The sequence below is a fragment of the Cryptomeria japonica genome, chromosome 9 (genome assembly GCF_030272615.1).
Source record: "Cryptomeria japonica chromosome 9, Sugi_1.0, whole genome shotgun sequence".
Taxonomy (NCBI): domain Eukaryota; kingdom Viridiplantae; phylum Streptophyta; class Pinopsida; order Cupressales; family Cupressaceae; genus Cryptomeria; species Cryptomeria japonica.
In genome coordinates, this window is record NC_081413.1 from 589,887,549 (window position 1) to 589,903,436 (window position 15,888).

General features: G+C 38.2%; 1 protein-coding gene across 1 annotated transcript; it reads left to right on the forward strand.

Moving 5' to 3' along the window:
• The first annotated feature begins 443 nt into the window (after window positions 1-443).
• On the forward strand, window positions 444-1,471 carry LOC131071854 (major strawberry allergen Fra a 1.07). Its single transcript, XM_058007818.2, has 2 exons — window positions 444-706; window positions 850-1,471. Exons 1-2 carry the CDS (start codon window positions 526-528, stop codon window positions 1,149-1,151), a joined length of 483 nt encoding a protein of 160 aa, XP_057863801.1. The 5' UTR covers window positions 444-525; the 3' UTR covers window positions 1,152-1,471.
• The last annotated feature ends 14,417 nt before the right edge of the window (window positions 1,472-15,888 follow it).

A 15,888-nucleotide genomic window follows, 5' to 3' on the forward strand; every position in this document is an offset into this window, starting at 1 on the left:
GATTTGAATGAAAAAAAATTCAAATTACAATTCAAATCCTAATCGCATAAACAGAAAGTCAATACAGATATCCATTTTTTCTAAGATAATTCAAATTCCATCCTATCAAATTGATGATCCTAATCTAAAAAAACAGCGGGTTCTTGTCGCGTACATTTTAAATTTCCTCATATATATGAATTTCAATGAGACTGGGGCCAGGAAGCTTCTAAAACAGTTTGAAAAGAAATAAATAACGAAAATGGGCTGCAAACATTCAAACCTGTCACGTGCCTCATGACTTTCCACGAGCGAAAAAGTCCGCATTCTTTGGTTTCTGTCTGCATCCAATTCCTTTAGTCTAAGCGACTGAGAGACCACATTTCTTTGACGTTAAAATCAGTTCATACAAATGAATAGCTCTTGGTATTCACTCTATAAATACCATGCATTCCCTCATACACCACACCCCAATCCACTGATACTCCAAAAGAAGGAAATCATTTCTAACAGGAGTTGTAGTAGAAATCTTGAGGTAAAGAGAAAATGGTGGCAGGAAGTTTCAGTATTGAAATAGAGTCTCCAGTGGAGGCAAAAAGGCTGTGGAAAGCAACTCTGGACACCCACAATTTATTGCCAAAGCAAGCTCCAGGGCTCATTTCAGGCATCACACTTGTTCAAGGTGATGGAGGAGTTGGCACCATTCGACACGTTAAGTTCACTCCAGGTAACATTTTGCTTTCACTCTAAACTTGCATCATGTTTAAGTTGTACCTGAAGATATTGTTTTTGATTAGATAAATGCTTTTTTGATGGAGTTATGAATCAAGAGAGATAAGATAATGTCATTATATGAAATTGTTGTTGCAGTCAACAAGGATTTTAGCTATGTGAAAGAGAAAGTGGACTTAATTGATGAGGCCAACATGGTTTATGGTTTCAGCCATGTGGAAGGGGGAGTTTTGGGGAAAAAAGTGGCCTCAGTAAGCTACAAAATTAAATACACCCCCAAACCAGGGAGCGGATGCATAACAACCTATAGCTGCAACTATGATAGCCTCCCTGGTGTTCCCCATGATGAAGCCAAAATTGAGGAGATCAAGGCCAATAGCACTGGTTTGTTCAAGCAGGTGGAGGAATATCTTATTGCCAATCCCACCTTATACTGTTGAAATCATCACGATCCCCCTCTTTCTCAATGGCAGTAGTGCCACTTGCTCAATAAAAACTTGGTGTCTATCTCATAGTGATAAAATTACCAGGATTTCCCTCTTTCTCAATAAAAATGTGCGTCTTAGGGCAATAGTAAAGTTTTTGGAAATTTTTCAATGTTGGTTTAAAATCTAGCTACGGTTTGGCTCAACAATAGTAGCTTCCTCTCAATTAAATAGAAAAAGAATATATATTGTAATAACAAGCCAAAGAGTGACGCTTTCTTATGTATTAAGTTATGGTTACGTAAGTTTGAAATATAATTATATAGCTTGTATTATGGTCTTTATAGAAAAGTGTCTCATGGATGATATATATATATTGAGGTGAATTAAAAATAAATTTGAATACTTATATTTTGAAAAATCTATGTAAAGAACATCAAGAGATATCAGTTTTGAAGTGTCTATTTGTTTGAAAAAAAATGTGAAGTCCCACAAGAAAAGGAAAAAATAATTCTAATCTAATCTCAATTGTAGACGAGCTACTAAAATTCTTCGGACTGTCATATAAACTGCCCTACACTTTGCACAATTGGACCCAAAAATTTCTTTATAAATAAATTTAAACTTGATTTTTTTTAATCTTAATATTGGGTTTGAAGAGGATTGTACTAATCTTTCATTCTATTTTGTTAGTGGAATGCCTACCCCACACATATATTATTTTTGCAAATTGGTACCTACCTCATATCTATTTTAAAATTACTTCAAAAAAAAATGTATTTCCCAATGAGATCTCTAAATCTTAGAAAGTTGGACTCCTTACTAAACTCAGTGATTTGAAATTTTAGGTAAGAACACGCCTTAACAAATAATTGATTTTGGATTATTTTCCTTGAAATTTTAGTTAAGGACTAGACTTCTTTGTAATTCATTTCAGATGGATTTTATTCTGGGAATCCACAAATTTCAGCCTAGTCCCATCACCAATCAATTATGAAAAAAAAACACATAAAAATGAGCCCTTAGCTATAACAAATACATTCAAGTACACAATTCTATCATTGTCAAGCTTTCAAATATTTAATTTATAAACTTATTAATTCATTCACAATGAATAGAAGCAACTATAAAATGCTTAATGCATATTACCTAATAGCTATTTATGAAGGAACAAAGCATTGTATTCCATGGTAGGGGAAGAGCACCAATAGATAACATAGTTCCAATAACCATCACCTTATTGTCATGTTGACCCCCAATAGCCATCATAGTGAAAACACCATTAATAAATTTGATCATTTTTTGTAATTTTTTGTTCATAATTGGCCCATTTGTGCACCACTATTGCGACATTTGTCAACAAGTACTAGTGATTTTGAGTTGACGGTTACTAGAACATATTTGTATCAGGCGACACTTTGAAATGTGTATTTTTTTACCTTTGTGCACATAACTGATTCCACAGCGTGCATCATTACTACCCAGAAGCCAAATCAATAGCTATAAGCTAAGTCGCATACGAAGACAGCTAAAAAAAAAAATCAAAATCTGATGTACCGTTTAGGATCTGTGTGCGCCAAGTTAGCTATGACGACTACTGATGCTCTTTCCCTATATAAACCAAGAGATTTTTTCAAAAGACTCAAGCTGATTTTCTTAATTTATGATTGATTTAACAGTTGAAATACACGATAGCATGATTGCATAAATGACACTATGATTTGTGATATCACAACTGACATCAAATCAATGTTTTGAAAACTGCCATCTCTAAATAATCAAGCATAATTGAATAGCTTTAAATTATGCAACTTGGTATATGAAGTAAATGTATTGCTCTGAAACCAGTGTGGAAGTCCATAACAATGGTATTAATATTTTGGTTAGAGATATATACAAAATGTGGAAGTAAAGACAGAGGTTTCAACTGCTTCACTAAATGCCTCAAAGAACAAAAATCTCTTGGACTGCAACGACTGTAGTATATGCACAAAATAGATCTGTTGATCAGGTTTTAAAAGAAAACTGCAAGCAAATGCAATTGGCAGCAGTAGAGCCAAGTTCCACAACCCCCACCAAAATCCTCTGTACCCGTGCAAAAAAAAAATGGAGCACCGAAATAGGGCATAGACATCCATCAAAAAGAAACAAATAAGTTACAGATGCATTGATAGAGGTGTCTGCAAATGTGGAAGCATAGATATGGCAGAGAATGCCTCAAAATATAGTCTCCCAGATCAAAATATTTGCAGGATATGCACACAATGGATCTTATTGCACAATCTTTTGCTAGCATTCTCCTAATCTGGGAAAGAGGGAGCTTCGAACAAATTTGTGAAAGGCTTTAGTTATTTTTTCGATCAAAAGCATTTTGCAGGTTTACGGTCAAATTTCCCAACTTTGCCAGCGTCCTCACAAGCTTTTGAAGTCTCCATCGAAGTCTAATAGAAGACTTTAGAAACTTTAGAATAAATACATTTGACCTTCCATTTCCAGCATAAATCGATGAAAGGCCATGAACAATTCGTTGGAATGATGAATGAAAAAATACAACAGATGAAGATATCGAATAACCAAACAAATAACAAAACTAAGGCATTTAGAAGTGTTGTCACAGTTTACAAGACCTTACTTGGTAGTAGCAGTGTCAAGAGGTTCACAAAGGTGAAAAAATTCTGAAGAATATGTAGCTAATATAGACTCTAAAGAAGCAAAGGCTCATTAATGATCATAACTAGCAGCCATTAAAACATCCTCTATCAAGCCCTTATCAGCACAGGGGTGCAAACCCTTAAATTTATCAATAGCGAAGCTGGTTTTGATTAAACTCATCTATCATGATGTTGTTATGCACATCAATGCTAGGTAACGATGTACTTTGATAAAGTCCAATCATATTATTTGACTCAAAAAAACATATCCTTTGACAATATCAGGGGACCTAGCAGACATGAAGGTAATATCCTTACAACAAACATCAGTCATATCAGCATTCATCATTTTGTCTCAAACATTAGTCTCCACAATTAAGCCTATGTGATTAGGGTTAGAAGAAGAATAATTGGGTATCAATGGAGGGAAAGGATCAAAGTGAATGCTATGAAATTACCCTATTTAACTTTTAAGTTGTTGCTTCAAATCAAATGAAACCCATCCTACAATCTTAGTCTTAGCACCCTTCTTCTATCCCTTGGCCTCCCTTGGCCCTTATGGGATAAGTGGTGTAGCGAGATAGGGGGCTACTTTAGAATTAGGCTTTTGAGCTAATTTTTGATAGTTCTGATACTTAATGTAAGTACAGATCCAATAGCCAACAAGATGAGAGGGGGGGGTGAATCATACAAACTTAATCTTCCATAAAAACATCAGATTCAACCTCGGTAACATATTGTATGCGGGAAAAGCGGGCTGATAGAACTCAATATGTGAAAAACGGAGCTCTATGGAGCCTTACTCACACACCCACAGGACTTCTTGGTGCAAGCTACGGAGTCATGAAGTATGGCTCAGCTTCCCAAGGATGGTTCCATGGTTCTCTATCTTGCACGGTCCCTCAAACCAATGTTTTTGCTCTCAAATCACTGAGCAAAATGGTTTAGGGATGGCAAATGCAAGAATGAGGGATGCTTTTGTGAATTTTAAGATGAGATGCATCCTAAGCTATGCATGATGCTACAAATGCAATAAACTAGCTATAAGATGACAAGGTTAGTAAACAAGACTATCCTAGCATGCTATATTAGTCTATGATTAAGCTAAATGATAAGGAACATACTCTAAATTTGCATATTTAGATTAATTCATATTTAAAAGAGAGGCTAAATGATGAACTAAAAATGAGATATGAAAGCTTGAATGGATTTAAGTATAAGTGTGATGCTAAAGACTTGGATGATGAAAATGGAGGAATGAGAGCTCTATTTATAGCAAAAATAGGGCAATGGATGGTCAGGATTGAAAGAGTTAATCAAGGGCCAAGTTTGAAAGTTGGGAATCCATGTTTGCAATTGGCACCAATAAAATGGTGACAATTGTCAACATAAGGTTGGTTGAGAGGAGATGTAAGAAGCATTAATGCTTGAGAAGACCTCATGGTTACCCTAAGGGTTAAGGGCTAAGGTTAAGTTAGGGTTATCCATTGGATAAAGCTTTTACCCAAAGGATAAACTCTTGTGCAAAGGTTTAAGGATAACCATGGTCAAAGCAATAAATGTTTGATGAGACCCTTGGGTTAGATGAAGGTTAAGTTTATGGAAATTCTTTAACCATGTAAGAGGGTTGAGTTAACCATTAATGGTTATGAAGACTTTGGGGATAACTTTGTAAGAGTCCTTCCAAATTTGGGGGCATTCAACAAGTTGGATAAAGGCTTTAATGCAATTTGAAGACTTTACTCCAAATTTGAGAAGTGACCTCCTCAAATTTAGGGAAAAGGGATAATGGATGGGTTTGGGTTAATTAATTAGGTTTAGAAGAATCTAGAAGAGGTTAGAAAGAGGGTTAGGATGCAAGTTGGAGGTGTAGGATTTTGCAAGTGGGTGAGGGAAAATAGGTTTTAATTGAATTTAATTCAATTTGGTTGCAATTAAATAAATTAGATTTATTTAATTTAGGATAACTATTTTAATTAAATTTGAATTTAATTAAAAAGTGGATAGGGGATTTAATTGAATAAAATGATTTATTCTATTAAAGAGGTATAGTGAATTTAATTGAGTAATTTACTTAATTAAATAGAAGAATGTGGATTATTCAATTAAATTGGATTTAATTAAATAGAGAAATGAACATAAAATATTCATTTAGGAATATGGTCATTTTTATACGTCTACATTTTGCCCCTCTTTGAAGTGACGTGTGTGCACATGTTATTTCAAAGAAAATGATGTGTTGTTGTGATTTTATGGTCGATGTCATTTATGATTTTTATGTTATGCCCCAGATTTGATGTGTGATGCCCCAGGTTCGATAAACGATGGTGATAATGCCCCCTTGGGAGATGAATCAAAATTTTGAAAAATTTGATTTGATTTGATAATTTGCGTTTGGTGTGCAAGATTTTGGCTAGTTGAAATGTTTAAATTGATTCATCTCTCGATAATTGATGCGTTTTAGGGTATGAGGGAGACCGCGAGCAAATTACATGCTCATTTCCCTAACCCTAATTTCATTTTACCTTATAAAAGGGAAAAAGTGCATTGTTTTGTCTCATTTGTGCTTGTTGACTTTGAAGAAAGAGATTTTTAGAGAGAAGACAAAATACCTATTCCCTATTCTATGCATCGATTCGAGCGCGTTCGGAGGCATCGGAGACCTGCCGCATACAAACCACCGGTAAGTCAATGCTTTTGACCCCTTTTTAATTTTGAATTTGATCATTTTTGGTCCATTTTTTATTTTTGAAATTCGGTTTTAGCGGTTTAGTGCATAGAAGTCGTAGTTTAGCGCATACGATAAATTAGGTAGCGCATAGGGTAGCTTTTTAGGGTAGCATCCGAAAATGAATAGGGTAGGGCATGAAAGTTTTAGGTTAGTGCATGGTCCTAGGTTAGCACATGATGAACATAGGGTAGCGCATCAGGTTGAAAAGGTAGCGCATAGGTTAGACCTAGCACATAGGGTCCACAGGAGGTCGCATGGGTAAGGGGATTTAGCGCATAGGTTAGACCTAGCGCATAGGGTTAAATAGGTAGCGCAAGCATGGGATAGGTTAGTGCATAGGTCAGTTTTAGCGCTTAGGGTAGGTTGGGTGGCGCATGGAGAAAAAAGGATAGCGCATAGAGGTAGTCTAGCACATAGGGTAGATATAATAGCGCGTGGAGAAAACAGGGTAGTGCATGGGTATAGTTTAGCGCATAGCCAAGTTTAATTAACGCATGGATCGGGTTTTGCAAGTTTTAGATGTTTTTTTGGATGCGAAAGATTTCATAGGAAAAGGTCAGCTTTGCCTGGGGGATGTGGATTTTTTCCATTTGCTGTGTCTTTGATCATGTTTTTGAAAATGTGTCCAATATGAGTGTTGATATAACTCGATTTAATTTGCGATTTGTTTCAAGTTATTGATGTAGATATGAATGTGTTGTTTTGATCGAACCATGATTTGTTTTTGCACTATTTCAAGTTCAATGTGTGGAGCCTAATTTGTGTTACAAGCTGATATGGGTTGGAAACTTGAATTGTTTTACAAGCTGATATGGGTGGGAAACTTGATTTGTTTTACAAGTTTATGTGATGTGGAGACTTTAGTTGTTTTACAAGTTTTGATATGGTTTTTGAAAACTTGAGTTGTGTTACAAGTTGATATGATAGGATGTGGAACTTGATTAGATTAGCAAATTGTTTCATGCTTTTGATGTGATTTTGATTTTGATATCTTTGTTTTGATGTGGACACTGATATTGAATTCATTTTGCATTTTGACAGGAGCAATTGGGAGTGGTGTAGTTGCGGGAGCAATTTCCCAGACCTTGGGCATTGATACCACGGTTGGCACGGGCTGACCTAGATGTGATCGAGAGATGTGACCTATCATCTTTGCTAGACATGCCTCGGTTCACTATGAACCGGGGTCTACTTACAGTGCTCGCTGAGAGGTGGCACAGTGATACGAACACCTTTCACTTTGCTACTGGCGAGATGACAGTCACTCTAGAGGACTGTTATAGGATCTTACAGATTCTCGTAGTAGGTGCTTTGTTGTCGTATGAGCAGACAGAGGAGGGTGGTACTGAGGCGCTATGGCGCATTTTCCATGATGAGACGGTATGCGGGTATGAGATCCCATGGCAGGAGTTCTTGGATTTAGATTATGTGCCTCTCCCGTCAGTACTAGCAGGGTTCATCGGTGGATTTCTTTGTCCTGATCATAGGTCAAAGGGATTCTCTGTGGGTTGGGGATTGGTTCTTGAGGAGATGGTGACCCAGGGCCGCAGGTTTGCTTGGGGATCAGCCATGTTAGCCCACTTGTACAGGGACCTGCATGAGGTTGTGTATCTGGATTACGGGAGTTTGTCAGCTGGCATGATACTTTTACAGGTATGGTGTTGGGAGCACATTCCAGCAGCGAGACCACTGGTGGACAGAGACAGGCCTGCTGGGCGAGCATATGCTTATGGTTACAGGGGTCTAGTTGTCTAGTGTAAGCTGGGCAAACTGGAGCATTGGAGGAGGGTCCTGGATGATATAGATACGGTCATTTGGCGACCGTATACAGATTGTGAGGTCTTAGCAGAGGATGGGCTAGAGATGCCCTATGTGTTTATGAGCCAGTTTTTGATAGGGCGAATGCCCTTTGTGATAGAGAGATTTCAGGTTGGCAGGGTGTTGAGGCAGTATGGTCAGCAGCAAGGTATACCACAAGGGACCTGCTTGTATGCATGTCAGAGACAAGACGTACCTAATTGGGGTCCTACCATCGATAGTGGTGCAGCTGTAGAGGAGTTCTCCAGCTTAGCGGGTCAGATATGGGACTATGCTCTCGAGATTTTAGATGCAGGTATGACCCATGAGTTTGCTGGTTTGTTTGCAGCACATGTTGTTGCCAGGATATCAGATCTTAAGGAGATGTGGCCCGCCTTTGATGATGATGAGGAAGATGTTGGGGGAGATGGAGACGATGGAGATGATGGAGGCAAAGGTGGACGATAGGGGAGAGGATGTCGGGGGAGGAGAGGAGACAGGGGTAGGGATGGGGGAGGTCGAGTGGAGAGAGCAGTTCGGTGAGCTGTGTTGGAAAGGGGGAGAGGAGGGTTGGTGATTGGAGCAGGGGAGGAGAGGAGAGTGGGAGAGGTGATGGCAGCAGTGGGAGGGACAGATGAGTGGAGGCGACTAGTACAGAGGAGGAGGACTGATGAGCTACCTCCACCAGCACTTAGGACAGGCAGAGGGATAGGGGGTACCCCTTCACAGGTGCCCCTACGGATCCGAGTCCCGACACATGTGGAGGATGCTCAAATTAGGACCCTGCAGTTGACAGTTCAGCAGCTGCAGGCACAGTTATTAGCGCAGCAGCATCAGATTACTCAGCTGACTCTAGAGCGAGATACAGAGATACACGGCACGGTCAAGCGAAGGAGCTAGCAGCTAGCATTCAGAGAGCAGTAGCAGGGGGCCCGATGAGAGATATTATGAGGGAGTTGTCCTCAAGAGTGAGGGAGGCGAAGTATTATAGACGCCATTACGAGGATGTCATGCCCAGGGAGCGCAGAGTACAGAGCTTCACGCAGGTGAGATCAAGTCGATCTTGAGAGACTGGGACATAGTTAGAGAGTAGAGGCATGACAAGGCCCTCAAGACAAGATCCTCCTGGAGATCCAAGAGCTGGGACATCAGCTACGAGACCATCCCCCTTAGGAGATAGTCATACCTGAGAGACAATGTCTCTATTGTATTTTTAGATCATTGTTTTGCTTGTACTGGGTACAGACATGATAGATTTTATACATTTGGACCATTTTATATATATATATATATAGATGACACCATTTTCCGTGATCATGTGATGTGTTATATGGACGCATATTTTATATTTCCTTACTTTATGATGATGCAATGCTTAGATAGATGATATGGTGCATGATGTAAATGTATGATGTATGATAATGATGTGAGATGTATCTTGAAAATGAGATGTATGATAATGATAATGATGTGAGATGTATCTTGAAAATGAGATGTATAATAATGATAATGATGTGAGATGTATCTTGAAAATGAGATGTATGATAATGATATGCAAAATGATATGCAACTATTGTTAAAATGATGTGCAACTATTTTTAAAATGATGTGCAACTATTTTTAAAATGATATGCAACTATTTATTTTTGGAGCATCCTCATTCTGCATTTTGTCATCCTGATATAACCATATGTTATTTGCTTTTGATATAGGTATCATCATTGAGCATTGATTTGTTTTGGGATATGTTGAAAATTTATACAAGCATAATGGTATAATTGAACCATAATGACCTGAGAAAAATTTACATGATGTTTGATTTTGTAAGATAGCACAAGCGTCAAGGTATAATTGAACCAGGATGACCAAGTTGCGGATTGCATATAAATAGATAAGATTAAACCATTTGTATGCGTAAAGTGGAATTATGTCTTTAGTGACATTCGATGTATCACGTCTCGATACAAGTATTTACACAGTACAAATGATCGCTTCATAGACAGAAGACTAAGAAAATATTGGAGTATACCCATGATCTCTAGCTTTCAAGCATTTAGTGAGAAAATGCAGAGAATCCAATAATTTAAAAAGTTCAAATGCAAAAATAGTCAAGACTTTATGCGATAATGCAACATTTAGTACTTCAGAAAATCATCATCTTTGGTATTTTTGTGATTCTTTGTTTTAGTGATCCAATGTTTTGCTCTGCGATGGAGTGAAGTTTTTGGTTGTTGGATGTGATGTTTCTAAGTTTTGCAAATATTCTTGATGTCTTGAACGTGTAGCAAGTTTTGACGATTTATTGCCCCTAGCTAAGTGTGCCTCTTGATGTGGATATGTTCAGTGATTACCAAGCCATGGTGAAATGTGGTAAAAGGATATATGGATAGACTAGGATAGTGACAACGCTAAGTATGTCCTGACTGGATATTTACTAAGTGTCGGGCAATGGCCAATAGTACTTTACTGCAAGTGTATATATATAGATGGAGGACCTATTCTTTCACAATAGCGCCTGTTACCAGGTTTTCACCAGTTGCTTTTATTGTACCTTTTTATTTGCTTTTTCTTGATTTTTTTGATTTTTTTGTTTGTTTTTTCTTTTTCCATGCATTAGACTACTCAAGTGTAGTATTTCTTCAGATGAATGTTGTTAGTTGGTTCGTCGAGCACATCTCCTTCTGAGGTTGTGAGCTAATAAGCACCTAATCCATAGACTAATATGATGACATAGGGACCCAACCAGTTAGGTTCAAATTTCTCTTTCCTTTCTCGATCTTGTTGACTTCTTGGATTTTCTTTGAGGACTAGGTCACCAACTTTGAAATTGTGAGGGATGACCTTGTGATTGTAGCTTTTGTACATGCATTGCTGATATGCTTTGAGATGAGTGTAAGCATGCTGGCATCTTTGATCTAATAGTTCCAGTTCTTGCAGTCGGTTGACCCGATACTCTTCATCTGGGATTAAGCCTTTTAGAGATACTCTAAGAGATGGAATTTCTACTTCTAGCGGTAAAATAGCTTCGGATCCATAGACCAATGAGAAAGGTGTGGCTCCTGTAGGTGTACGGATGCTGGTTTTGTATACCCAAAGTCCTAGATTGAGTTGTATATGCCAATCTTTGCCTGCATCATTTACTCTTTTCTTGAAAATCTTCAGTATTGTTTTGTTGGATGCTTCCACTTGACCATTCCCCTGGGGGTAGTATGGTGTAGAGAATCGATGTTGTGTTTTGAATTGCTCACATAGTTCTCGGACATCTTGGTTTTTGAATGGTCGTCCATTATCGGTGATGATGGAACTTGGAATACAATATCTGCAGATCAGATAGTTTAGGATAAAAGATGCAATTTGCTTTCCAGTTACTGTGGTCATTGGGACTACTTATATCCATTTGGTAAAGTATTCTATTGTAGTTATAATGAACTTGTGTCCATTTGAAGATGAAGGATGAATTTTGCAGACCAAGTCTAGTCCCCACTGACAAAAGGGCCAAGATGTTGTAAATGGCTGCAGTTCCTGTGCTGGTGCATGTATCAAATTGCCATGGATCTGGCATTTAGGACACTTCTTGGCGAAGTGGTAAGAATATTTCTCCATTGTAAGCCAGTAGTATCCCATCCTTAGAAGCTTTTTAGCAAGAGTAGTCCCACTTGAATGTGTGCCACAAATACCATCGTGAAGCTTGTGTAAAGCAGAATCAGAATCATTACGATCAAAGAAATGAAGAAGAGTACCATCTAGACCTTGACGATACAAAGTATCAACAGTAAGGGTATAACGGGCAACTTGTCAGATAAAATTATGTTTTTGGTTACAGGATAAGTCAATGGATAGGATATTGTTCTTTAGATAATCATATATCGGTCCATATAAAGGAGAATCTGAATCGGTTAAGGCATAGACAACATGGGATTCAGAGTGGTCATAGGCTGGGGAGAACAGTTGCTCTACCAGGAACTCATAATGACTCTGTTGCTTTGGAATTTGTAGTAATGAAGCGATAGTAGCCATGGCATCAGCTGCTTTGTTGTTCAACCTTGGTATTTTCTCCAAGGTGATGTGTACAAAATACTATTTGAAGTCATCCACCATTCATTTGTAGAGTAGTAGCTTGTCATCCTTTGTCTGATAGTCGTTGTTGATTTGATTGACGACTAGTTGTGAATCTCCATAGACCATTAACTCTGTGATTTTCCATTCTACGACCATTTTGATGCCTATAACCAATACCTCATATTCAACCACATTATTTGTGCATGGGAACATAAGCCGATATGATCTTGGTATAGTGTGTCCTTCAGGAGTGATGAAAAGAATGCCAACACCTAAACCATGTTGGGTGTAGCATCCATCAAAGTATAGGGTCCATTGTGTGGTAGAAATAGCAAGAACATCCCTGTCTAGAAATTCAATCTCCATAGTTTGTTTTCCTAGTAGCGGTGCTTCAGCTAGTTGATCTGCAATTGCTTGTCCTTTGATGGCTCTTCGTTCTGTGTATTGGATGTCAAATTCACTGAGAATCATGACCCATTTAGCCAACCAGCTAGTAAGAGATGCCTTGCTGAGTAGATATTTGAGAGGATCAATTTTTGCTACTAGCTTAATTGTGTGTGCTAGCATATAATGTTGGAACTTTTGAGATGCGAAGACTACTATTAGACAAGCCTTCTCAATGAATGTATAGTTGAGTTCATAGCCATTCAATGTCCTACTGATGTAGTAGATGGATTGTTCCTTTCCTTGTTGATCTTCTTGTGCTAACAATGCCCCCAATGATATATCTGTTGTTGAAATGTATAGAATAAGGGGCTTTCCTGCGACTGGTGGTACTAGAACTGGTGGGTTCATCAGATACTGTTTGATTTGATAAAAAGATTCTACACACTTGGTCTCCCATCTGAAAGGTACATTCTTATGGAGCAAATGATTTAATGGTAGACTTTTATCAGCTAGTTGAGCAATGAATTGCCTGATTGATTGGAGTCGTCCTTGTAGAGATCTAAGTTGACTAATATTCTTTGGTGGTGGCATATCCATAGTGGCTTGTACCTTTGCTGGATCCACTTCAATACCTTTAGCTAAGACAATGTAGCCCAGTAACTTTCCTAATGTAACCCCGAAGACACACTTCTTAGGGTTGAGCCAAACTTGGAATTTCTCCAATCGATCAAAGATTTTTGTTAGGATGCTAAGATGTTCTGCTCTGGTGAATGATTTAGCTAGCAAATCGTCCACATAGTCTTCCATGAATGTGTGCATCATGTCATGAAAGATTGTTGTCATTTCTCTTTGATAAGTAGCCCCTGCATTCTTTAAGCCAAAAGGCATAACATTCCAACAGTACGTTCCCCAAGGATAGGTGAACAATGTTTTATCTTGATCTTATGGGGCTATTTTTATCTGATTATAGCCTGAGAAACCATCCATCAGTGAGAGTATTGCATGGCCCGCTATGAGGTCTACAATTATGTCGATGCTAGGCAAAGGAAAGTTATCTTTTGGATAGACTTTGTTGACATCTCTGAAATCAGTGCAGATTCTGATACTGCCATCTAGTTTTGATACTGGCACTATGTTGGAGATCCATTCTGCATAGTCGATGGGTCGGATGAATCTGACATCTAATAGTTTCTTCAGTTCAGCTTTGACCATGAGTTCTACTTGTAGATTCATCTTTCGTAGTTTTTGCTTGACTAGCTTAACTCCTAGAGAGATGGACAAGTGATGCATGATTAAGTGTGGATCAATTCCGAGCATATCTGCATATGACCAAGCAAAGTTAATTTGCTTTTCTTTAAAAAAGATGATAAATATCGATTTTTCCTCCTCTGTCAGAGATTTTGTAAGGTGTATGTTCTTGACTGCTTCTGTGGTACCAGTGTTGATTGATTGAGTGGGCTTAATCAATATGGGTGATCGCTCATGAAAGTGTTCTGGAAGAGTGTCAAGTCTCTCATCTTTAGGTGCCTTAAAAAGGTTTTCACCCTCAGATGTGTCCTTTATTTTTACTTTTTTGTGATCTAGAGCTATCATTGACTGGTTTTTAGCATCAAATCTTTTATTTGGTTCATTTTTGTGACTGAGAGACTTGGAACTCCCTGGTTTGCAGACATCGTTACTTCATTCACTGGTAGAGCCTGTTTCCAAGTTAATGGTACATAGGTAGTGGATAATAGATTCGTTGTTGGGGAAAATTGGTATATCATGTATTTTGGGTTCGTCCCAGTCAATGAGGTCAGGAAAGACAAGCGGTAAGGAATCATTCAGTGGATCAAGTTCTGCTACTGTAAGTGTCAAGATAGAGGTTTCATTGTGATTGGTCTTGGTAAAGGAGTCAAGGATTTCGTCGAGGTCTTCGATGGTATCGTCTTCCGTATAGATTTGTTCGTAATGTTTCTATTTGCTTTCCTTGGCATCATAGATATTTTGTGGTCCAAATTCAAGAGGTCTATCGTTTGCGTTATGTTCTTCCTAAGAAAGGGATATGGTACTAGTATTATCAGTGATATCTGCAATAGTATTGGATTAGCTACCCCATTCATATTGATTGGAATCAGTCTCTGAGGCATCATCCCAGATTCTATTAGTGTTGTAAACAGGTATGTTGTAGGGTGAAAATAGATCTTTGATGATGGATACCAGGTTGATAGTTTTTGTTGATTCGATGTCGGATCCTACTTCTACTTTCTATATTTGTTCATAGACTGTGCCTTCTTGGGGAGTAATAATGGTATCAGGAGATGATACTATCAATTCTTGAGATATTGGCATTTGAATATGAGCTACTGCTACAGATATGGCCTTCTTGTGACTTAGAAGCTTTTCCTGATGTTGCTTCTATTCTTGATGTTCACGTGCCTTGCGGATTGTTTCAGCTGACTCAAATAGTGCTTCCTGCCAGGATTCTTCTTTGTACTTCTTCTTTGCTTTCCATTGAGGTTTTGGAGTTATGCGTGGTGTCCTTCTTAATAGGAAAGTGAGTTTACAACCCAATCCTATTTTGTCTCTACTGCGTTGTGAAGGAAGGTCTACGGGCTTAGTGACTCCTTTGCGTTTTCCAATGGGTCTTTTACCATCATATCCCATTTGCTGCATGATTAAGTAGCCCTTTCCATATAGGTGTGTTGGTAGAACTATGTCCAAAGCAGCTGCTCTATTATCTTCTTCCTCATCTTTGTATAACCAGCTAAGAATGTCTTTATCTTCTGATTCATGTGCTAGAGTGCCTAGTTGGATGAAGGTACCATCAAATTTGGTGATGGGCTAAGTTACTTGATGTGTTGATGGAGTGGGAAATCCATGAGATCTGGGTGATGTTGGTAATTTGGCCAAACACATGGGTTCCAAAGAGTATTCTCCCATACCTTGTTCTTTGATTTGCATTTTCTGCTTGAAATCTCCAGGTAATGATTCGAGCTTTGCCTTCTATAGATCTGATGTTGAGGATCTCTGTTTTTCCCTATTATGAGGAACCAAACTATCTTGGGCTACCCCCATTGCATTACAATGTTGAAATGGATTGTGATCAGTAGATATAGAGACCTCTTGTCCATTATAAGGAAATTTG